The sequence below is a fragment of the Ostrinia nubilalis genome, chromosome 10 (assembly GCF_963855985.1).
Source record: "Ostrinia nubilalis chromosome 10, ilOstNubi1.1, whole genome shotgun sequence".
Classification (NCBI taxonomy): domain Eukaryota; kingdom Metazoa; phylum Arthropoda; class Insecta; order Lepidoptera; family Crambidae; genus Ostrinia; species Ostrinia nubilalis.
In genome coordinates, this window is record NC_087097.1 from 11,910,186 (window position 1) to 11,934,952 (window position 24,767).

Sequence of the window (24,767 nt, forward strand, 5' to 3'; positions counted from 1 at the left end):
TATTCTAATAACAATTAAAGACGCTTAACCGCGTTTAAGCTAAGAAATGTAATGTAACTGCATTTTAGTTATGTAATCTTGCAGAGGCGAAGCAGTTAGCGGCTTTCTTATTTTTTTTATCTCAGGAACTAAACAAGATATAAAAAATTCGATAATAGTGCTAGATTAAGCATTTTTTTCTGATTCGGATGGTATTCAAAAGTCAAAATTGACCAATTGTGGGTTAACGGCATTATAGTGATTGGACGGCAGTGTAGGTAATTATCGGATGTACCGCGCGGAGTGAGCCAGGCCTGCTATTATGTAGGTATTCTGTGATAAGACGCAATATAAAAATTTCATCCGTTAAAAGCCCTCAAGTTATTTCTGAACTTTAGTTTAGTAAAAGATTTAGAATCTCAAATCGCTTATTTTAAAAATAAAACCATAAATAGAAAACGAATAGAGGTAACTTTGGGAATTTATTCTATCGAGTCAACTTCATCAAATCGTGTTTCCATCCGTTAATAACCCTAGAAAATATCCTCAACTATGCCCAATAAAAATCTTAGCCTTTAATTTTACTGTTTAGTACCTCAAAAATGAAAAATGAAAACCTCATTTTCGCCATTTTCTCTGCTACACGGCCTTAACATGAAAGTTAAGACAAAAATAGCTGTACCTACCTACCTACTTTACATTCGAATATCATTTTGAGTCTTCGGGAAAGGAATCTGTATAAATTGCTACCTCCGCCTAGTATAGGCGCGATAAACTATCACACCTACAATATCCATGTGCACTCACACAAATGCAAAGCTCAGCTTGACCTCACGAACTTTTAAAAATCTAAGTATGAGAGGCGAGAAAGGACAGGAGTGAAACAAATGTCGGTTTTCAACGCACTAACGTTTATTACTAAAGCGCGGGCGCAACCATAGTAGAATCAAACATTATCGCTCGCTCGGGGCTTGAGTTGGCCTACTTGTTTGATTCTACAAGGCGCAACCGCACAACTAACCGATGCAAAGAGCAAGAAAACAAGTATTCGTCTTAATTTTCTTATCAGCATCGGAAACAGCTTCACTGAACACCCGGGACAGACGCTGTATTATCAGGTGCGGCAATTCTTTTAGAATCACACCCGATATCAATGCACGTGGAGATATTTTTGGCACTACAGGAGCGTGTAAGTCCAAGTTTCTGAAAGCATATTTCAGTTTTCGTTTGAATTATTATTACTTAATAAATAAGCTGTACAAATAGAAACGAGGTGATGCTATGCTAGATAAATATGATATTTTATTCTTATTCAACTAGCTGATAATTATAATGGGGTTATCTTACCTCCAGCCCGTCACTTCGAAACTAGCTAAAGATTTGAAAGGTTTAAGCTCGATATTTTTATCTTTCGTTTGTTTAGACCTTAAAGCGACCCCAATCGACACATAGGACGCGATATCTTGGACTTCGCCATAGAATACGTACTCGCTTTGAGCTGAGCCTATGCTGAAAGAGAGAACTCCCCGTATCTGTAAAATAACAAATAATGTCAAAACTTAATTAAAAAAAACCGTTACATTTTGTTCAATGGATTGTTTTATTTTTCTCAAGATTTATAGCGTGCGACCGACATTAATCTATTGTGATCGCCAGGGTGACTTTACAAACAGTATCCAATTTGGTTGAGCGTAATCATAATTGAGGCAAAAGGAACAAGTGGACTGTACCTATCTAACTTAAAAATATTTATGCAGGGTTTCCAATCAAAGAACTAAGTACTAACGCGAGGTAGTCTGCGGAGATGGAGTTTACAAAGAAGTAATGGCGAAAATAGCGATCGGTACACCTCGTACAAAATGCTGGATAATGTCGGGCTGGGTGGGAGAAACGACCATAGGAAACATCCCGGTGGAAGAAGGAAGGATTGCACGTACCTTGAGGTCCTGGTTGTTAGGCCCAGAACAGACGGTGAAACGCAACTGCAACGAAACTGCAACTTTGTGATGATTCTGATGAATGAAACTGAAACTGAAAGTTTCAAACTAGTCGCGTCATGTGTGGTCTCTCAACGGACGCTTTGGCAGAAACTTAGATGCAACTCAAAAGTAACTAGCAGTTGCAGTTGCGTTTCACCGTCTGTTCTGGGCCTTACAGATGGGAGTCGCAAGGGCTTTTTTCAGATGCTTCGTATTACCACGCGCTCGAGCACATGGGCGGCCAGGACAATTCCTCTTCCAGGACGAAAGACACTCTTTGTGTAGCACTTTTAGCAAGCTACACGATCACTAGGCACACAGGTTCAAGATATACCAATAACAAAGTCCAATTAGCGTGAGAAACAATTAAATCACAGGATCGCTCACGCAGTCATCACTTCCCGGTGTGTACGATGGAACTTTAATTCTAATAACAGCGACCTCACGCGGATGATGCGGTGGCGCTAAATATCATCGTACTCTTCTAGCAGTGACTTACTTGACTTATGGTCCTATGTCCCCTAGATGGGGCAGAGGGCGTCCACAACAGTCCTCCATCTCGTTCGGTCTTGAGCTTCTCGCTTGATCTCGCTCCAGGTCTTGCCGATCTTCTTCGCCTCGTCCGCTACAGTGCGCCGCCAAGTTTGCCTGGGTCGACCACGTTTGCGTTTTTCTTGGGGATTCCAATCCAGAGCCTGCTTAGGGATGTGATCGGGGTCCCTTCGGAGAGTGTGGCCAATCCAGTTCCACTTGCGGCGCTTGATCTGCTGGTCGATCGGAATTTCGTGGCAGCGTTCCAATAGCTCGACGTTGGAGATTTTTTCGGGCCAGTATATGCCGAGAATTCGGCGAAGGCAGCGGTTGATGAAGACCTGCAGCTGGTGCGAGATAACCTTGGTGACCTTCCACGTTTCACACCCATAGAGCAGAACGGATTTAACGTTGGACCCGAATATTTTGATCTTGACCCTTCGGGTCAATTTCCGTGACTGCCATATGGGGCGAAGTTGTGCGAAGGTAGCTCTGGCCTTGGCTATGCGCGAAGTGATGTCCTCTTCGGTACCTCCAGTTTCTGACACGACGCTCCCGAGGTAGGTGAAATTGTGGACTCGTGCCACATCCTCTGCACCAATCCGTAATGGCGTGCAATTTCTCACACCAGATCGCATCTCTTGGGTCTTCCGGCAGTTAATTTTGAGCCCTGTGATACCAGCTTCTCGATGTAGGTCATCAAGTTTGGATTGCATATCGTGATGCGTGTGGCTCAGCAAACAGAGGTCATCGGCATAATCTAAGTCTTCTAAGACTCCGATTATACCCCACTCTATTCCACGCCGTTGGTCTTGATATGCGCGATTCGCGGATGATGCGGTGGCGCTAAATATCATCGTACTCTTCTAGCAGTACGTGCGGGATAAGGATGGGAGTAAGAAATGCATTTTGCACGTGGATAACAGACCAAAACGCTTACTCTTTAATTTATGGCGCATCCACATTTTTTAATAAGCTCTATAGAAGAATTTAACAGTATTACTTTATCGTATTTAATTTTTTTAGTGGTATTTTTCGCAATAAAAATATACCTAGCCTACTAAGTATCGCGGGTGCTCATATCTTAAGTTTAATAAAGGTTAAGTATAAGCCTTAACAGTTAGTTAACTTAAACGAAAAAGTAATCAGATCTCATGTAGAGCCAAACTTCTAACTCTAAACCGTAATCAAAATATTTGGCTTAGCTGTTTTTATTTTTATGTCTTGTCAAGGAATTTTAGACCTATTATCAATTGCAATAGAGTTTTAAATCTGTTTGTTGTTATTTTCATTGTGAATGGAGTTACGCACATAATTTTAAATATGTGCTTTACGCCCCATTATGTTTATAGAGGTGATTAACAGACTTTAACTTAAAGTATTATGTAAACGATTGGGATTTCACAGTGAAAAATAATTACGATAAAGTTAATATTATTCTATAGAGCTCATAAAAAAAATTGGCAACTCTTTGCAAAGTCACCCTGTATAGTATTATTCTGAGGTGGTATTTATGTTACGGTTAATGTGATAAATTGAAAATTATGAATAATCGCCAGTTATTATGAATAATTACCGACAGGCGAGGTAAAAGTGATAAATTAATCACATTTATCATTAAAGAGAACACCGGCTGTGTAAGCGCTTATGTACGTACAGCCTCACATTTTGAACGTTTTGATATCATACATATATTAATATAATTTGGCAATATGAGTTTGGACTGTTTCTTGCGTAACATTACTTTGCCATAATGCCTATAACATATTGTTTTGATTTAAGGTGAAAAATAGGTTAAGGTGCGGCGGCTAAGCCGCCTGTTTAGTTTTATACACACATAAATGGTCTCATATTAATCACTTTTACCAAATCATGAGGTAATTATTCATAATAACCAGTGATTATTCATAATTTTCACATTTATCACATTGACCGTAACATTTATATTTCTTTGATACCAAATAAATATTTTTTCTTTCTTTCTTTCTTTCAATTTTTAACTCAACATTGGCAGAAATAAACCTCTCAAAGAGGTTTGGTTGCCACTAATTAAAAAAAAAAGAACGTTAGGTTCGTACCTTAATGCATTTAGCTAAAGGGGTTTTCTATCTTTAAGCATCTTAAGTCGTTATGTTTACCTGTAAAGCACTAAACCTGACAGTGTCGTCTATTTTCACAAAAGACTTGATATACGGGCCTCCCTTCTGAGCCGAGTATGCGGAGTCCAAACCACTGACCACCATATCCCTTAGAACTACTTTGTGTTCTTGGAGCTGCCCCTCATGCTAAAAGAACGCAAAAAGAATTAAAATAGATATGCAATAAACTTTCATCCATTCGCCGCCTGACTAGCTACCACCATCTTACCTAAGTCTGTCGCCATAACAACAATGTTAACAGCATTGTTGTGTTCCGGCAGTTAGAGGTAAGATAGCCAGTTCCTCCGTGGTTGAGGATTCCGGGTGAAGCTCGCTTCCACCTTCGGCCTGATCATCACTTACCATCAGGTGAGATACAGGCCAAGAGCTTCGTCGTTGTGGATAAAAAAACCGCATTGGCCGAAACTTTTGACGCACAATTATTGTTTAGCCTAACAGTGGTTTTCGCACTATTATACTTTCGCCGAAAAAAGCTATGCCTAAATTTTAGAATCCCTAATATTAAATTTCCTCCGAACGCCTTTAGACTTATAAGTTTTAATCGCGGTCTTTCGGCACTATGATTATATTACACTGAAGTATTCAAGGTCATAATATTAGGATCTCTGCTATTAAACATTTATTCCGCTTTAGACAGCTGCTACCGCTTTGTACCTTTCGGCGTGGAAACGCTGCTGGGACCCTGGGGCCTGGAGACAAAAAAGCTATTTACTGAGCTTTCCACCCGCATCTTCGACGTTTATCGGCGACCAGAGGTAGGACGTCGACCTATAGGTGTCTATAGTTTCTGAGATTTCGTGATGAGTAGCGTAATCATTAATTACGTTATAAATAACTAGCGGCCGCCCGCGACTTCGTACGCGTGGATCCTGTTTTATAAGTTTGTGCGAATTACAATTTAGTAACTGTAAACATTATAAAACCTTCCGCCTAATGTCGCATTTGGGAAATTATGTTTCGTTAGGGCTTAATGTTACCATAGACAATGAGGATCATTTCGATTTTTAGCTGTGAATGCAGATTTATAGGTCTAAGAAATCCTTAATATACAATCCAAAAATTTTTGTTCTACGACAAAAATTGACGAAGTTATGGCCAAATTACTAAAAAAGTTCACTGACCGCCCGGCGCGGGACCGATGACGTCACTATATCCGATCCGAACGCTGCCGGCGTACTGCGTGGATAGAAAATATTTTTTTCTAGCCAAACTATCAGTTTTAGAGAAAAACTTGTTATGACATTTATTCATCAGAATAAAGTAAGCTATCGATAGGTAATTTTTTTGAATAGAAATTGTGAAAAACATCGCAAAAAATCCATACGCTCATACGATTCAATGGAACGCGGAGACGCGATTAGGGTCTCCGCGGTGGTATATTTGGCGATTTATTCAAATAAAGTGTTCATAAGTGTTGTTAGAGTCATATATTCGTCCAAGTAAAATATAAAAATGTATAAATATTAATTTATTTACTTCTAACAATAAGTATAGCTGAGGCAGATACACTCTGCCTAGGCTACAAGACATTGCTATGAAGATCATTTCGATGTACATTGTACACGCAATACCTACCTGTTATTTAGTTTTTCTGAGTTAAACCTACGTACCTACCTCTCTATTCGCCGTTCCCATGGGCGGGCCAGCTGCTCCCTCCTGGAAATGTATTTAATCTTAGCCTAGAAGCTGGCCATGACTTCCCCCTCGGCCAGAAGTCGGGTATGATTTACCCCCCCCCCCCCCCCAGGCCAGAAGCTGGGTAAGGCTTGCCCCTCCCCCAGGCCATAAGCATAAGTTGGGTATGACTCCCCCCAGGCCAGAAGCTGGGTAAGGCTAGTCCCTCCCCCCCCCCCCTAGGCCAGAAGCTGGGTAAGGCTTGCCCCTCCCCCCAGGCTATAAGCTGGGTATGACTTATCCCCCCCCCCCTCCCCCCTAGGCCAGAAACTCGGTATTAGCACTCATATTATGTATTATTATGTTCAATACAAACAATCATAAAGTTACACTCAACCGCGTCTCCGCATTGCATCGAATCCTATCAAAATGTGGTTTTTGGACATAGCGATACTTATTTTTCACAATTTTTATTTTTAAAAATTACTGGTCGATAGGTTACTTTATTTTGATGAATAAATGTTATTAAAAGTTTCTTTCTAAAACTGATAGTTTAGCTGGAAAAAAATATTATCCATCCCAATAGTACGCCGGCTGCGCTCGATTCGGATATAGTGACGTCACGCGGCCCTGCGTACGTTGTCTTTTAGCGGCAAAAACGGCCTTTGTTTATTACTTAATATCTTCGTAAGTAATGGTCCGATTTGGATAATTCAAAAAGATATATCTTTCTTATGTCTTAAAGATTAACGTAGATACTACTTTTATTGAATTTTCTACAACAGTACTGATCCTCATTATTAAGAATACAAAAAAATTAAGCGATTCGATAGAGACACAAATACCTTATCATTCCAACTAATAGTGACGTCCTCCCATTTTACAATTCCACCATCTTTAGTGACCGTCATCTGGTTAACGTATCTTGTTACGTAAGTCATAAACTGCCCGACCGTCTTGAACAATTTATTTTGTCCGTTACTGAGAAATAATAATAAGTTATATTGCTAACATATTCAATAAAACAATTTAATAATAAATATGACAATGCTCTGGCTTTGTACAGGGTGTTAGGCAAATGGTATAATTATTATAAAGCCGACATTAGCCATATTATGCTTAGTACGGTCAACAGCACGTCAACGTAAACACTGTGGTATCTTACGTAGTTGCGATAGGGGCGACTTTGCAACGAAAATGTATAGCTTGATGTGCTGTCGACTGTACTACAGAGTATGGTGAAGTCAGAAAGCAATGTTTTTAAAATCAGATGTGTTTTTTTTTTTTTTTTTTAAATGATCTGACTTCTGACTTCTCTATTAACGATCGATGCAATAAAAATACAGGGTGTAATTTTTAACATATTTTAGTTGGTTCGATTGCCAGGTGTGGCAAGCAAATTTTTGGAAATCTTTGAACGCAGTTCTATTTCTTTTCAAAAATAAAGGAATGTTTTCTTTGAGTAAAATTTTCTATCTACAATATTAAGAGGCCTTTCCCTCCAGGTGGCATTTCAAAATTCTACCCTGTATAGTACTTCCCATTTAGATTTACCTAACAACCTATAGGTACACAATGTTACTTTGCATTCTTTGTCATATTTACAGAGGTAACTTTATAACTTACACTGAACACAAATCAGTAAAAAAAGAATGTTAGCTAGCATCTAAAACTAGGTTAAACAAAGAAGCTGAAAGTACAGTAGTAGCACGAGTAGTAACCCTGGGTAAGAAATAAAATAATAACATTAGTCCTTCATTCATATCGTACCGAATCTTAGGTAAGAGCTCTCCAAACATGGCCGAAGTGTTTACGTAGGTATATACAGCACCTTGCAGTTTTGGCATCAATTCTCCTCGTATCGGCCGTATCAAAAGCAATTCCAGCTCCATGCCTTTAAATAAAAGTTCATCATCATCATCATCATGTCAGCCATAGGACGTCCACTGCTGAACATAGGCCTCCCCTAATGCTTTCCACATTGATCGATTGGTAGCGGCCTGCATCCAGCGCTTCCCTGCTACCTTCACGATGTCGTCGGTCCACCTTGTAGGTGGACGTCCCACGCTGCGCCTTCCGGTACGCGGCCTCCATTCCAGAACCTTGCTGCCCCATCGGCCGTCAGTTCTGCGCACTATGTGCCCTGCCCATTGCCACTTCAGCTTGCTAATCCGTCGGGCTATGTCAGCGACTTTAGTTCGTTTACGGATTTCCTCATTCTGATTCGATCTCGCAAAGAAACACCAAGCATAGCCCTTACTAAATTAAATAAAAGTTACTTTTGACAAACTGGCGATCTGGTGAAGGTAGCGGGAGGTGCCTGGATGCGAGCGGCGCAGGACCGGTCTTTGTGGAAATCCTTGGGGGAGGCCTTCTTTCAGTTGAAACGAACGAACCCCTCCCTTAAAAATGAAACACTGTTAAACCTACACTTTATTATTTTCTACTTGATACCCATACCCACGCGGCGTGGGACGTCCACCCACAAGGTGGACCGACGAAATCATAAAGATAGCAGGAAGGCGCTGGACGCAGGCCACTACCAACCGGGCAACATGGAAATCATTGAGGGAGGCCTATGTTCAGCAGTGGACGTCCTATGACTGAGATGGTGATGATGATACCCATTTGTGAAGAGTTGCGGTATTTTTCAGAAGCCGGGCTGAAAACCAGCGCTGCATGGACCTTACGCTGAGCCGGATACCCTCGTGTGTTACCCCCTTAGGTGTTTGTTTTTTATTTTTATTTTTATTTTTTGGGTGAATATAAATTTTTATTTATTTATTTATTATCTTTTACCCTTACAGCGAAATCTACATTCGCCATAAGGCAAAACGGGACTATTCCCACCTCTCGTTCCCACCACTGCAACTCCTGTGTAGCCAGGATCTACAGCTTGACCGCCACAAAAACCCAACCAATGAAGGTCAAGTTTGTCCCGGGGGAAAGTTAAACTGTCATTGGACCCGCAACGAAATTAATCAGAAGAACATAGGAGGAGTTCGAAATTAAGGTTCGACTTCCCTCCATTGCAAAGCGGATGACAGGTGACAAACAAAGGTTTAAAACCTTTAAGAAAAAGATTATGCACCACGGACAATAAATTAAATTAAGGGGGCCTATCTTATGAGCAATTAGCAACTACCTGCCAATAATATTTTTCACAAAATCGCTTAAAAGCACGGAAATTTTTCCTTGTCGCGACAAGATCGGTGTAATAAATTGCGGAAACAGATGTATGTTGTATTGAATTAAGCATTATACTCGGCTTCGTCCTCGAGATTAGCATATAAACAACATGTAGTATCGCGTAGCGGGTCGCCATATACGCACAATTTTGAGAGTACTTAAAAAAAAGAAAATTAAATTATTAAAATTTTCTGAGGGTAGTTGTAAGTACAACCTCTGCCTTTTACTTCCATCTTCGCGTCATTCGTGCTTTAGTGCTTCGCCTGTACGTACGTGCCTCAGAAGTTTCCATCTATATCGAAAAATAATAGTGAAAAGTGTTTGAAAATGCCTAAACGCAAGTCTAAAGACGATATTGAATATCTTAATAGGAAGTTACGCAAGTTAGAACGGAAGATTCGTCGCAAAAGGCGACGTGTTTCAACGTCATCAGATTCAGTGTCACACCTATCGGAAAGAGAAGGTTAGTAAAGTGTTATTATGTTATGGACGCATAATACTCATTTTTTGTTTGCTTGAACGCAAACAAACGGTATTGCGAGCAGTTCGAGGGGCTGTCTCTTACCGAGCATAAAGTATTGCGGGTAGCTACCGGGCTATCTCTTACTTTATTTAAATTATGTGAATATAATTGTTTACATGTACCTGGGTTTGCGTTCTTCTCTTTGGAGTTGTTACTACCCTATAATTTAGTTTGGCGAACAGTATATTAGGACTGTTTTTTAACTAAATATTAAGGTACTCACCGTTACAAATGTCTGTTTTCAGGCGACGTAACACCTACAGATTTGAACTTGTCGATAGAAATACCGAATTTAGATACCGCCGATGATGCATTGCCGTCGGAAATTCCGCAAAATCGTTCAGAACAATCTGGCGATATAATCGAAGCAGAGACTTCAGCCTTGATTGAACCTGTCCAGGGCACTAGTGGTGCTTCAGATACAATAGTTGAGCCCTTGGAGCCAACACTAGACAGTGATATTCTTGAAATTTTGGGTATTGACCCCACAACCCAAATAAAATTTGGAAAAGACATCAACAATGACTTGGCCATTCGACTACAGCATTATTCCACGACTGGATTGTCTAAGGATATGCGGAAGGAATTATCCGACAAATATCTCACTCCGGGCAACTGCAAGTTTATCGATGCTCCGCAACTTAACCCTGAAATAAAGGCCGCCTTGACCGAGCAAGTTGCAAAGAGGGATAAACACATCGAATCAAGACAAAAACAGGTGGCCACTGCTTTATCTTGTCTGAGCGAAGCATTGACATCCATTTTTTCCTCCAAAGACAAAAATACGAACTTAATACGTTCGCTCATGGACACAAGTCGCATTCTATGCGATTGTCAATACAACGACTCAGTTACCAGGCGTAATTTTATTCTTTCCTCCCTGAAAAAAGAATTGAAAGAACAATTACAGAATACCAAGGTAGATAGCTTCCTGTTTGGAGATAATTTGACAGAGACATTAAAAGCTGCAAGAGCAATCAACAAATCTGGAGCAGAGCTGAAAGCTAATCCTCCGCCTAAGACATTTTCTTCTAAAAAGTCAACCCCAGGTCCATCAAAAAACTGGAAAGTTCCTGCGAACAAGAAACCACCGCCATCAGCGACGCAGAAGACGAAGGAAGCGGCTACTCCGAAGAATCGGCCATCAACCTCATTCAAGCAGTCGCAGCCTCGGTACAGCAGCAGCAGTCGACGGTAGACCCGGTAAAGTACGCTGGCAGATTATCTTTATATTATGATCAGTGGGCAATGATAACACAAGATCACATTGTTCTGTCATACGTACAAGGTTATAAAATACCTTTCAATGCCCCAGTTTACCAAATATGTCCTCCAAAAATTCCCAACTACTCTAGTTCGGAAAAACTTCACTTTGATGAAGCCATAAATAATTTATTGTCTGTTGGTGCTATATCTAAGTGCGCCCCATGTGAGGGCCAGTTCCTATCCAACATTTTTTTAATACCGAAACCAAATGGAAAAATGAGGTTCATATTAAATTTAAAAAACCTTAATAAATTCATTGATACACAGCATTTCAAACTTGAAGATTTGAGAACAGCATTAAAATTAATTTCCACAGACTGTTACATGGCAAAACTTGATTTAAAAGACGCCTACTTTTTAATAAAAATGCATTCTGATTCAAAAAAGTATTTACGCTTTCAATGGGAAGAAAATTTATATGAATTCAACGTTTTACCATTTGGTCTCAATACAGCACCGTACATATTCACAAAAATAATGAAACCGGCCGCACGACTTCTGCGTTGTGCTGGATTGTTATCAACTATTTATTTGGATGACTATTTATTAATTGGCCAATCATATGACACATGTTCATTCAATGTCAATAATACCTTAAAATTACTCACTGGGCTCGGTTTTTTAATAAACGAGGAAAAAAGTTGTCTTATGCCTAGTAAAACGTGCACTTTTTTAGGTCTTAAAATCGATTCAGAGAATTTCCAGGTCAGTTTACCAAATGATAAAATACACAAGGTTTTATCGGAGATTAATAAAATAATTTCATTACAACGTTGCAAAATAAGAGAATTTGCACGTTTTGTAGGTCTTTTGGTCTCTTGTTGTCCGGCTATCGAGTATGGATGGTTATGGGTCAATTTCCCAAACACATTTTTTGAGCGGCGTAGCTGAAAATCATATGTTTTTTATGACATAGAACTTTGATTTTTTTTTACACGAAAATATACAGAGGTTCCATTTTGAGGACAACATTATTAATGAGTATTTTATTTTACAAATTCGACAAAAAATAATTGAACTAAGCGTTTCTAATTTTGGTGCAGTGTCCACATCCTTAATTTCTTACAATATGTATTTTTTTAGCTGAAGATCAAAACAGAACTTAGGGAAAAAGTATATTTTTGGATTATACAATCTATCTATTATCTAAGATTACCAAATTAAGCAAGTTTCCCAAATAACTGTGATTAAGTCACGTCCTTAAGTTTTGTCCGCGAAAAATTTATGATTTTGGTGTCAATAATGAAATAGCTCGTCAGTTTCTTTAAAGATCAAACAGGATTTAAACACTCCCATCATTCGTTAGGTTTAGTACCGCCCCCGCGAGCAGTGACGGCAGACGGGTGCAAGACCTCTGCGTCTTCCCGCCAAAAACGTAAATGTGTTGTTTTTTTTTAAACGGACAACAATTCTGCAATTTTGGTGTCTTTTTGTATAAGATTTCTAAGCTATTCTTTTTAGTTGAATTCCTCGTATAATGTAAAGGAACTGTTTTCATACCATGTGTTAAAATGTTATTGTTATATTTAAAACAGATTTCATATAATTTAGCTTTTTCAACGAGAATCTAATTTTGGTGAGTCAATTTTGGTGTTTTTGGTGGTGCACCAAAGCATTTTTAACCGACTTAACTCCGTTAATTGTGAACCGATTTTCAAAATTCTTTTTTTGTTTTATAGGGTACACTTATGTGGTGGTCCCATTGTCACCAAGTCAGGATCTGATGATGGGATCCTAGGGAAATCGAGAGTAAACCTCAAATTTTGTAGGAATGCAATACGTTTTCTAAAGTTATTCAAGTAGTCATCATCTAATGTTGATGAGGTGATGATGGAAGGTAAAACTCCTTAACGCTTAGGAGTTGGAGGATAATTCTTTAAATATTTTAGGTAGGTATGTACATACAGTTGTATTATTTCAGGTATTTAAGATGAGCTGATGATGAAAGGTCAAACAACATAAGTTAGGAGTTAGATGATACTCAATACTCATTTGTTGATACATACATTGACACATGATACATTGATACTTTTTAGTTGCCGATATTTAAAGTAGGGAGCCTGTATTTTGCTAGGAAGATTATTTACACTTGGATTGTGATTAAGACTATAATTTTCCATTACAAAATGGAAAATTATAGTCTTAATCACATTAAACATAGGTACTGTCCCTCTTCAGTGACAATAACAAGGACTAATCAACTAAAAAGCATGAAAAAAAATAATTTTAACAAAAAAATTAAAACCGACGCCAACAATCACTTAAAAGTAGAAAATAAGTACGTCGTTATTTATTTATTAGGACAATATACCATGATTAATATTTTTGGAGTCGGTGCTGGTAAATTTAAAACCATTTCTTGAGCTTGGCACTAAGATATGACCGACTGACAGCATATTTTCTAATTTTGGTGCTTTAATATAAATTTTGGTGTTCTCTTAATTTTGGTGTAAGGAAAATCTAAAAAACTACTGGACAAAATTTAATGTCTTAATCATTTTAGAAACAGTATAAGTTTCCAATAAATTTGATCTATAATTAAAGAATAAAAATACACAAATAACAATTTCCACCAAAATTAGGCAAAAATATGCACTTGTTGAAATTCACCCTTATACACAAAAAGTTTTGAACGGTTAAAATTTTTAAATTTACAAAAAACAAATAACTATGATAGTTACATGAATATACCCGAATACTTAGCATCAGACCTACGTTGGTGGCGATACGCTATTCAACACTCTGTAAACAAAATCAAAACTGAAAACTACTGCCTGGAAATTTTCTCAGACGCCTCAACAACGGGGTGGGGCGCAGCGTGCGGTGTTGAGACGGCAAGCGGGTTGTGGAGTGAACACGAAAAAAGCTTACACATTAATTATCTGGAAATTTTGGCTGCTTTCATTGGTCTCAAAATTTTTGCAAAACATTTAAACAATTGTTCAATATTGTTGCGTATCGACAACACGACTGCCATCTCATATATAAACCGCATGGGCGGTATACAATTTCCGCATCTTACCGATGTCACTAAACAGCTGTGGCAATGGTGTGAATGTCGTGGATTGCACGTTTTTACATCATACATTCGGTCATCAGACAACACAACGGCAGATGCAGAATCTAGACGAATTCATCCAGACATAGAGTGGGAACTTAAAAAGAGCGCTTTTCAAAAGATTACTTTAACTTTTGGTAAACCAGACATTGACCTTTTTGCGTCCAGAATAAATAAAAAATGCAAGAAATATATTTCTTGGCATCGAGATCCCGATTGTTATGCTGTCAATGCTTTTACAGTATCTTGGACTGAGTTTTACTTTTATGCGTTCCCACCAATTTCAATGATTTTAAAGACATTGCGAAAAATTATAGCAGATAAAGCAAAGGGTATTATGGTTGTTCCCCTCTGGCCGACACAGCCATGGTACCCATTATTCCAAAAGCTTTTGATGTCTGATCCGTTAATATTGAGACCTGACAATGACCTAATTGTTTGTCCTTCCAGTCACCACAACATCCACACCAAACTTACCCTGGCGGTAGGAGTCTTATCAGGACAGCGTGGTTAAAAAGAAGCATTCCTCCGTCTGCGATCGATATAATGTTAGCATCGCTATCTAGTAACTCGTTTAGACAATATGATGTATATCTAAAACGATGGTATCAGTTTTGTAATGATTGTAATATTAGCATACACGAAGCGTCAATCCCTAACGTGATTTATTTTCTCACAAAATTGTACAATGAAGGTGCTCAATATAGCACACTCAATACTTGTCGATCTGCATTGGCCCTCATACTAAATAATGTTAATAACAATGATGACAGAATCAAAAGATTCCTCAAAGGAGTTTTTCGTCTTCGGCCACCATTGCCTCGTTATAATATCACTTGGGATACGTCAATTGTACTGGATTTCTTAGGAAATTGGTATCCTAATGAAGATATATCATTAGAAGTTCTCACTAAAAAGTTAATTACATTACTGGCTTTAGCCACAGCCCACAGAGTTCAAACTTTTTCCAAAATACAAATTCAAAATATAGAAATATTTGCAGACAAAATTAATATAAAAATACCAGACCTGTTAAAAACATCCCGTGTGGGGTCAATGCAGCCTGTATTAATACTCCCGTTTTTTACTGATCGAATACAAATATGTCCCGGAAAGACTCTTATTACCTACCTGGATAAAACCAAATCACTCCGCAAAAATGACAAAAGTCTTTTTATTAGTTTCAAAAGGCCCTATAAAACAGTTACGACCCAAACGTTGAGTCGTTGGATTAAAAATGTTTTGAGTGAAAGTGGGATTGACGTGTCGTTGTTCTGTGCGCACAGCACGCGACACGCTGCCGCATCTGCAGCGCACAGAATGGGCGTTAGCCTGGATACTATCAGGAAAACTGCTGGGTGGAGTGGATCCTCCAGTACGTTTTTCAAATATTATAATCGGCCTATAGCAAATCATAATAATGCTTCTTTTGCTAGAGCTATTATGAATAATAACTCTTCTGGTGATTCATAATTTGATCGTCATTAATTATAAATTAAATTAAAAGAATGTAATTCTGTTAAGTCTTAATCTGTTAAGTATTAATATGTTGAACATCAGAGTATGCTGCTATACATTAATAATGTATGTTATAGTAATTATTAAAATACATAATTAACCAGCTCTCATTTATTATTATTTTTTCTTTTTCAAACACTTACTTATTTTGCGACATTGCTCTAAAAGTCTACATGTTGTTTATATGCTAATCTCGAGGACGAAGCCGAGTATAATTAATGATTAAACGAACTTACCTTATGTGAAGTTCAATCATAATTATACGAAGGCTTCGTCCGAAGAGATTAGCATCCCTCCCTCCCGTTATCTACCCCAAAAACGTCGCAAAATAATACTTATCTAAGCTCTAAACTAAATGACGCGAAGATGGAAGTAAAAGGCAGAGGTTGTACTTACAACTACCCTCAGAAAATTTTAATAATTTAATTTTCTTTTTTTTAAGTACTCTCAAAATTGTGCGTATATGGCGACCCGCTACGCGATACTACATGTTGTTTATATGCTAATCTCTTCGGACGAAGCCTTCGTATAATTATGATTGAACTTCACATAAGGTAAGTTCGTTTAATCATTAATTATATCACGTTCATGTTTCCAAAGATCACACTCCCACAAGATATGATGGGCAGACTGATCATGACTGACATCATCAGTGGAACACTCGCAAAAAGGAGACGGAACTAGTTTGAATTCGTGAAGTTTATGTTTAAAGTTGCCATGTCCCGTGAGGAACTGCGACGAGCAATGGTCGATTTCTAACCATCGCCTAGTTAGACGTTCGCGTACATTCGGGAAGAATTTATATAAGTGACGTCCTTTGACTCACGTATCCCATCTTTTTTGCCATTCATTAAGTAAATCTTCTTCAACGACTTCTCGGGAATCAAATAATCGACTGCTGCCATAAGGCAAAAGGCGAAAATAGTAATTTTATTGAGTAGGTAAGCGAGACTATTCCCATCTCTCTTTCCCACCGCTGCAAGTCCTGTGTAGCCGGATCCACAGCTTGACCGCCTTCATTTCATTGAGTAAATGAACATAGCTAATAACTAAAATTAAACCCTGTATACATTTGTGTTAATACCTTTAGGGTGCATTTTCTTTTCTCTTCTGAAAACTGTAAAGGTTTCCGAACGGTTTATATTTTACATAAAAGCAATGTATGTAAGCGTACCTTGCTGTTCTGAAAAATATGGTGCGATTACTGGCGGCGACCCCAGTCCAGGGGTAGTTATCTGAAATGGAATTGAATCGTTTAATTACTTAGCATAATTTGAAGCACTTTCGTCAATGAAAAACATGCAAAAAAAGTTTTGTTTCATAACTTAAGTAACACAACTTACCTACAGCAAGTGTTTCAAAATATTTTTAGCGTTTTAACGATCATATTTGAATAAAAACTCACAACATAAATAATAAGTAAATCATAATAAACTGTTCATAAACATTATTAAACATGTTCATAAATATTTTGAAATATTATAATGATGTATTAATGGACTGGACTAAACTAAAAAAAATAACATAGTAAAGATTCACGCTATGAATAAATTTGTTCTTATACATAATAAAACAATGGAATAATATCTAGTTAAACTTAAAATACTCATGTTCTACTATTAGGTATGTTCTCTTAATAGATAATTTTGTGTTTGTATGTAATGCATGGATGGCACGTAGAAAACACTAAACTAATTATGTGACGTAATTCGAATTTAATAAACAGATACTGCCTTTTTCTTATTTGTCATATTTTTAAGAAATCTAGGTAGTCGTCAGTTAAAAGTAGGTTACCATAGTACCACTTTTGACTTATTTTTGTAGTCAAAAGTAGTTTTGACCGATTATGAGTTTTAACTATAACTTATATAGGTATTTACCTCTACGGAAAACCTGCAATCCCTAAGTTTGAAAGAATCATGTCCCAAATTCACTGTGTCACCATGCAGCGTCGCTATCGTTAACCCAGTCAGGAGGCAGTCCTCGGCCACAATACTGAAATACATAGTTATGTCTATATTACATATACCATGAAAAATATGGCAAAACACTTTAAAAATAATGATTTAGCTATGTCAAATGAAAGAGGGAGGAATACAATATTATTCGAATGTTCAAAGTCAACCTAGTCGAATAGGTATACAGTACCTATTAGAGTCTTGCTCCTTCATGCAGATTATCAAAAATACTAATTTGAAGACGACATCAAAGTACATTTTGGCGCTAAGTGTCAAATGTAACTTACGTAACTTCTCCTTCGTTCTGAACCTGTTGAAGGTTGAACGGTGAGGTTTCGTACCCCAAGGAACTGTACGTCACGTCTGACAGGTTCCTGAACAGCTGGTATTCAGCAGTGATGAACATTCTGCTGACTTTCGACTCCATCGAAAGCACGTGCGAGCCGAGATCGAAAGACACTTCAGGGTCTTTCAAGTACGGTTTGTCAAGATTCGAAAGATACAGATCTTTGAGGAGCCTGCAAAATAAGCGGAATGATAGGTTAATAGGACCAGAAAATCGGTAAAATATTTTTTACTTAGTACCTATAAGAATAATCTATTAAAACCGATGCATATTCCCAATTATCGAATCAAACTGACCACGTCGGACGTCAATTGAATGACGATTACAGATAAGGTAAAGCCAATTCACAATGAGGAGATCCGCAGGAGAACCAAAGTGACCGACATAGCCCGCAGAATTGCAAAAATCGAGTGGCAATGGGCGGGGCACATAGCTGATAGAGCTGAGCCGAGCTGAGCTGAGCCGCTGGGGCAGAAACGTTTTTGGTGGACCGACGATCTGGTGTAGGTCGCGGGAGGTGCCTGGATGGGGGAGGCCTTTGTCCAGCAGTGGACGTCATTTGGCTGAAACGAACGAACGAAAGCCAATTCCAACCACCTTTAGCTATTTGTGCCTTTACCCTTGTTCACATCTAGACAAACTATAGAGACTACAAAACAAGTTCCTAATAAATCTAAGGCTGTATTTACATCACTGATACGAGAGATTGATGGATTATTTAACAAGTAACTTACACTTTCACAATGTTATCGTTGACAATGATACCCTCCGTTAATCTGTTGTAGTCTTCAGACTTCCTCACACGCACGTTCATGCCTTCTGTGCCTGATGTTTCTTTCAGGATCTATAAATATAACCCGGTCCAGTTAACTGCGCACCTGGCAGCCTTGACGTCACATCGACGCTCTGGTACGACGGGGCACGGGGCGAACGAGGGGAGGTGTGCGGGTAAGTGAGAGAGTCGCATTCCAGGGGGTGCGCAGTTAGCTCAATCGAGTTGTACGGTACATTACAATGTTTTATTAATTACCAAATCAACGTGCTTCTTAAAAGTTTGTAATTACGAAGCAGGTCACATCAAATCAAATATACACTATGGTTTGAGATAGAAAGATACATAAGTAGATAGGTACACCTAAATATTTTAAGCAAAGTTGTACTACAAAAATTACATTTCAAAAACTTACCAACTCTATCGAATTTTCTATAGGTTTTCGAAACTTCTTCCATTTGTCATTGAAAGTTTTGATTATTGCTGTAAGCACGATTTAATATTACTAGAGCATATAATTAAACTACCTGTGTTCAGTTTAATTAAATTTTTACAGAAGCATTATTTTATATTACTTTTGAAGATTGATTAAAAGTTGAAATTAGAGTTCATTTCCCGGGAACAAAGCCCAACGATTTCCCGGGAATTCTCGGCTCGAGAAAATCGTTGGGCTTTGTTCCCGGGAAATCAAACTCGAGAAAAGTCGAGAACTCGAGAAATCATGTACGAGCGGCGGCTGAAAAGTTTTGAGCCTAAGTATCTTCAAATGCTATTATTGACTCGCGCTAAATTTAATTAATTTGCCAATAACCTCCTTAGTAGGTATATGTACAAAGTTTCATTTCATTAGCGTCATCACGCTTTTAGTAATTAATCCGTAAACATCATCATGTCTCAGTCATCCGCGCAATGTACGAAATCGAAGTACACAGTAGGGCTTGCAATATCGGATAGTTTTCAATTCCGGAACTGATTTCCGATATTGGGCACTCAACTACGGAATTCCGGTTCTAGTTCCGGAATTGGTTAAAAAAAGAAAGCGCCTCCCGACAAACACGTACACGTATGTCGCCTCCACTTCCGAACTTTGCACAAGAAAACTTGATCGCGCGCGTCCCTGTTTCAAAAACCGGGATAAAAACTATCCTATGTCCTTTCCCGGGACTCAAACTATCTCTATGCCAAATTTCATCAAAATCAGTTCATTGGTTTAGGCGTGAAAGCGAGACAGACAGACAGACAGCAATAAAACATAAATCGCCAAAATGATAGTTATTATTATTGATTGACACTTCACCATCGAAAATTTTTCGAAAATATTGAAAATGGCAATGCCAGATTTTTTATGGAAGGTGGCGTCTTTTTTTTTCGGCCATCGACCAAACTTTATTTTTTGATTACAAAATAGTGTAATAAACCAAACTTACTATGACATGTATACCTCTAAACTCAGTCTAAACTGAGTTATAGCACAGAATAATAATAAGTACTACGTAGTTATAGCCTGACCAGGAACATAAAAACCCTGGCTTAGAGGCGCGTCAATTGCATTTGATAGTGCAACACTGAGTACAGTCGTACCTGTGTTAAATGAATAGGCTAACTTTATGTATCAGGATTCAGGATTACGGGCTAATTTGATATTTTCATAAATTAACGAAAAAATATTATTATAGGTAACCTGGTTTAAATAAATTAAATGAAACCATCAATCGAGCTAGTAGGATTTATTTTATTATTCATCAATAATCAAACTCAGAATTTGAATATTCAACTGCAATGTTTGCTCATGAACGCTTCAAACTCGGTACTTCTTTCCCAATTCCATAAAATTCAACACTTAGAAAGTGACAAAATTTTTTAAAATAGGTAGTTGAAACAAACCACAGCTAATTTTCATAGTGGACTGTACTATGCGATAAACATGTCAGTCAATTTGACAACCTTTGTCGGAAACATTAAAAACATTATTCAATGAAAATATTGTCCGAACCCTTAGTATTTCTCTTCGACAAATACTTTAACACATTGTGAACCACTTTTCTTTCACAACTATAAAAATATTTTAGCAATTTAATTCACAAAATCAATTGCGCACATTTAAAATAAAGTTTGTTTACACTTTGACAGCAATAGACTGACATGCAAGGTGACATGTCAATGAAGTTTTCAGTTACTGTTGCCATTAAAAGAAATTAGTACCATTAGTTTTCCGCAACATGGCGAGGGTTTTTATGTTCCTGGTCGGGCTATACGAGCATTAGAAGTTGGTCGATGGCCGCGCGAAAAAAAAGACGTCAATTTCCGGCATTGTCTTTTCAGTACAGAAAACAGTCAATATTGCCGTTTTCACTTACTAAGGCCCCTTAATTTGATAGGAAAACCACTGAATTTGTTGACGTTGTTGGAACCAAATACTTAATATGAGAAAACGTAGGTACGTAAATGTAAATTTCTCGACAACCCGAGAAGACCCGAGAAATTAGCCTCTAGAATTCTCGAGACCCGAGAAACTGAAACCCTAGACTTGAAATCGGCTAATGTTTGATTTAGGAGACCATCACTTATTTCCCAAATGGTATAGCATTAATAAATGCGAGAACCTAAATTGGACCCATTTATGCAAACAAGAACCAACCCACAGCAGGGTGGTTTCGAGAAAATGAGACTTTTGTAAAAAGAGTGCGCAAAATGCATACATAATATATAAATGAATGATTACTTGTTAATCTTATGTGGGATACTGCAGCCTATCTAGGAATATCAGATTTATAAATTTTGTGAAGTTAAAGTTAAAGTAAATCGTTAAAAACCGGTTGGTTCTTTCTTGCAAAAACATTTTTTGTTGCTTAGTTCCTTCTTGCAAAAGGGATGTAAGATTTCATTGTTGTGATATATCTAAAATTAAAAGTCATTTTATATTTAATATAGATTTTAATGCCTTTTATTAGATAGTGAATTGGAATCACGAACCCTTCAAACTAAAATCACTATTATTATCGTCTTCTACCTCAAAATCGATAGGCCCGGTAATACTGTCGATATGGTCTTCTATGTTGCTGCTTTTCAGGGTTTTGTAGAAATTGTGTGTGTCGTTTTGGTATTAGATGCAGAATACTTTTAATATTCTGTTAGTTTAGCCTCAGATATAGCTTTTCCTGTAAGCTAAAGTAAGTCCATGTAATTTTTTGTCATCACGGCCTTGCTTCTGATATTTTTCTGTATATTAACTTCTTTGTGCCGTGTGGGAACGGCCATAAAGAATAAGTACTCTTCCCTACCAGGAACAGCGTGTCATGAATGGCGTGTCGTAAGAGGCGACAAAAACTCCTGCAGCACCGGACGGATCTCTAGCCCTGGCAATCTTTAACACTCGCACACTGCGGACTGACATGAGGCTCGCCGAACTCGAGGAAGAACTGAGCAGGTTGCGGTGGGATAGTGGGAGGAAGGAGAGAGTGGGAGGACACCATAATCCTCAAATCCGGAAATCTGCTCTATTTCCGGGAGGGCGACCAGCAGTCCTAGGGTGGTGTCGGGTTTATCGTCCACAAGTCCCTTGTCAACAACGTGGTCCAGATCGAGAGTGTTTCGGCGTAGCGTAACTTATACTCAGAATCACCAAACGGTATTCGCTGGAGGTCATACAGGTATACATATACATACGCACCGACCACGGAACACCCCAACGGCGAAGTAGATACTATGTATGAGGATATTTTCAGAGCCATTCATACCTCCCGGTCCCATTTTACCGTTATGATGGGGGACTTCAACGCGAAGCTGGGTAAACGAAGCGATAGTGAGCTGAAAGTGGGGCGATTTGGGTACGGCGAGAAGAACGCAGGTGGCCGACTGCTGGCTGGCTTTATGGAGAGGGAGAGCCTCTTTATGATGTACTCCTTCTTCAGGAAGCCAAAGCAGATCAAGTGGATATGGCTGCATCCCAATGGCGCTATAAAAAATGAGATCAACTTCATATTGTCGACGAAGAAGCATATTATATTAAATGATGTATCTGTGATCAACTCGGTCAAAACAGGAAGTGATCAACGAATGGTAAGAGGCACATTGAATATCAGACCCAAGCTCGAGAGGTATCGACTGATGAATTCTACGCTCCGCGCAGCGTCCATCCAACTAAAACCCCGAAAGCTTTCAGCTCGAGTTGCAAAATCGTTTCGAATGCCTAGGAGATTGAGAAAATGTGGACGAATACAATGACAGGTTCGTGGAAATTGTTCAAACGACCAGTAGTGTGGACAATTGGGTCTAAGATCTTTAAAAACCGTCGTTCAAAAGGAACCAAAAAGATCTCTGACTTCACCAATAAACTTATGGAAGAGTGACGAAACTTGGTTCTGCAGTCCTCTGAAGATGCTGCTCGGTGTTGGCGTCTTAACAGACAGATTTCCAAGTCTTTGACTTGCGACCTACCCCAATATAATACAGACCGTATAAAAGAGGCGAATGAGCGTAATAAGGGCTCTAACTAAAGTGTTCGAATGAGATCTGTCTGTTGGCCAAAGCCTACTGACCAAGCTGAAGACCGAGGATGGCAGAGACATCTCGTCGGGGCTTGAGTTATTGAAAGAGGTTGAGAAGTTCTACGGATAATTATACACGAGTGTACATACACCTGTCACAAATCTAGCTGAAAACCCAAGAGCCAGATTGACCCGACACTATACCAAAGATATCCCGGACGTCAGCCTGTACGAGATTAGAATGGCTCTCAAACAGCTGAAAAATAACAAGGCACCGAGTGGTTATGGAATCACGGCTGAGCTTCTGAAAGCAGAGGACGCCGGTACTAAAGATTCTTCAGAAGCTGTTTGATTCTGTCATCCTTGAGCAAAAAAACGCCTACGGCATGGCACAGTAATGTGGTGATACTCTTCTTCAAAAAAGGCGACAAAACCTTGTTGAAGAATTATAGACCCATCTCACTTCTGAGCCATGTCTACAAGCTGTTTTCGAGAGTCATCGAGAATCGTCTCATTCATGAGCTGTCAACGTCGTTATTTCGTTTTGAAGAACAGGCTAAGGTCATAGATCATACTATTCATACTGCTTCGTTTCATCTTTTTCGAGTAGAGTTTTTCAATGCATAAATTTATTCATCAAATTTTGTTATTATTAAGACATTTTTTATGATAAAGGTACAAACGCAACGATAAGAACGGATTTTTTACTTTTAAATAGCTTAATTTTAACACTATCAAGAACTATGCTACATGGTTCCTTCAAGACTAACCTGATTTCCACTAAGCAAACAATCTTTGGTTCTGTTTAGTTATAAAAATTTTGTAACAATTTTTGCTAAATGGAACCAACCAACATTGGTTCTAGTTTGCATAATTAGTTTAAATAAGTGCTTAGGGACCATGCTGTATAGTTCTTTATAGTTTTTAAAAGTTGGCCAAAGCGGGTTGGTTCCGCAAGTGACAGTGCTGTATCTCTGTTGTTAGTCGTTAAAAATGTACCATAATTTTTTTGAAGATAGAATGCGTTATTTGAGCGCCATCTATGTACTTAACTCAATTTCACTCAAAGTGTGGGTTGGTTCCTGTTTGCATAAATGGGTCCAATTGATCTGCGATAGTTAACAACACTTACGATTCTCAAAGTACTTCATCACATTTTTCTCAATATTCGTTGACTCTATATTAGCAACGAAACACGATAACAAACACAAGAAAAACACCCTCATTTTTCTATTTACTAATACATTGACTATATAACAGTTTTTCAGATATAAGAACTTTATACCTGAAGAAAACAATCGTCGTTTAATCACATTTGCAATAAAAGTCAATACCATATAAGTAATATATTAAAGCACCAATGACTTTTTTGATTGAAAATTTATAAT

At 38.3% G+C, this 24,767-nt stretch overlaps 1 protein-coding gene across 1 annotated transcript; it reads right to left on the bottom strand.

The window, feature by feature from the left end:
- Positions 1-871: 871 nt before the first annotated feature.
- On the bottom strand, positions 872-24,674 carry LOC135075261 (uncharacterized). Its single transcript, XM_063969639.1, has 11 exons — positions 24,512-24,674; positions 19,308-19,375; positions 18,855-18,964; positions 18,062-18,292; positions 17,697-17,811; positions 16,991-17,051; positions 8,033-8,156; positions 7,108-7,243; positions 4,628-4,774; positions 1,327-1,511; positions 872-1,182 (listed from the first exon to the last, which is right to left on the bottom strand). The coding sequence occupies exons 1-11, from the start codon at positions 24,603-24,605 to the stop codon at positions 996-998; spliced, it is 1,458 nt and encodes a 485-aa protein (XP_063825709.1). The 5' UTR covers positions 24,606-24,674; the 3' UTR covers positions 872-995.
- Between the last annotated feature and the right edge of the window lie 93 nt (positions 24,675-24,767).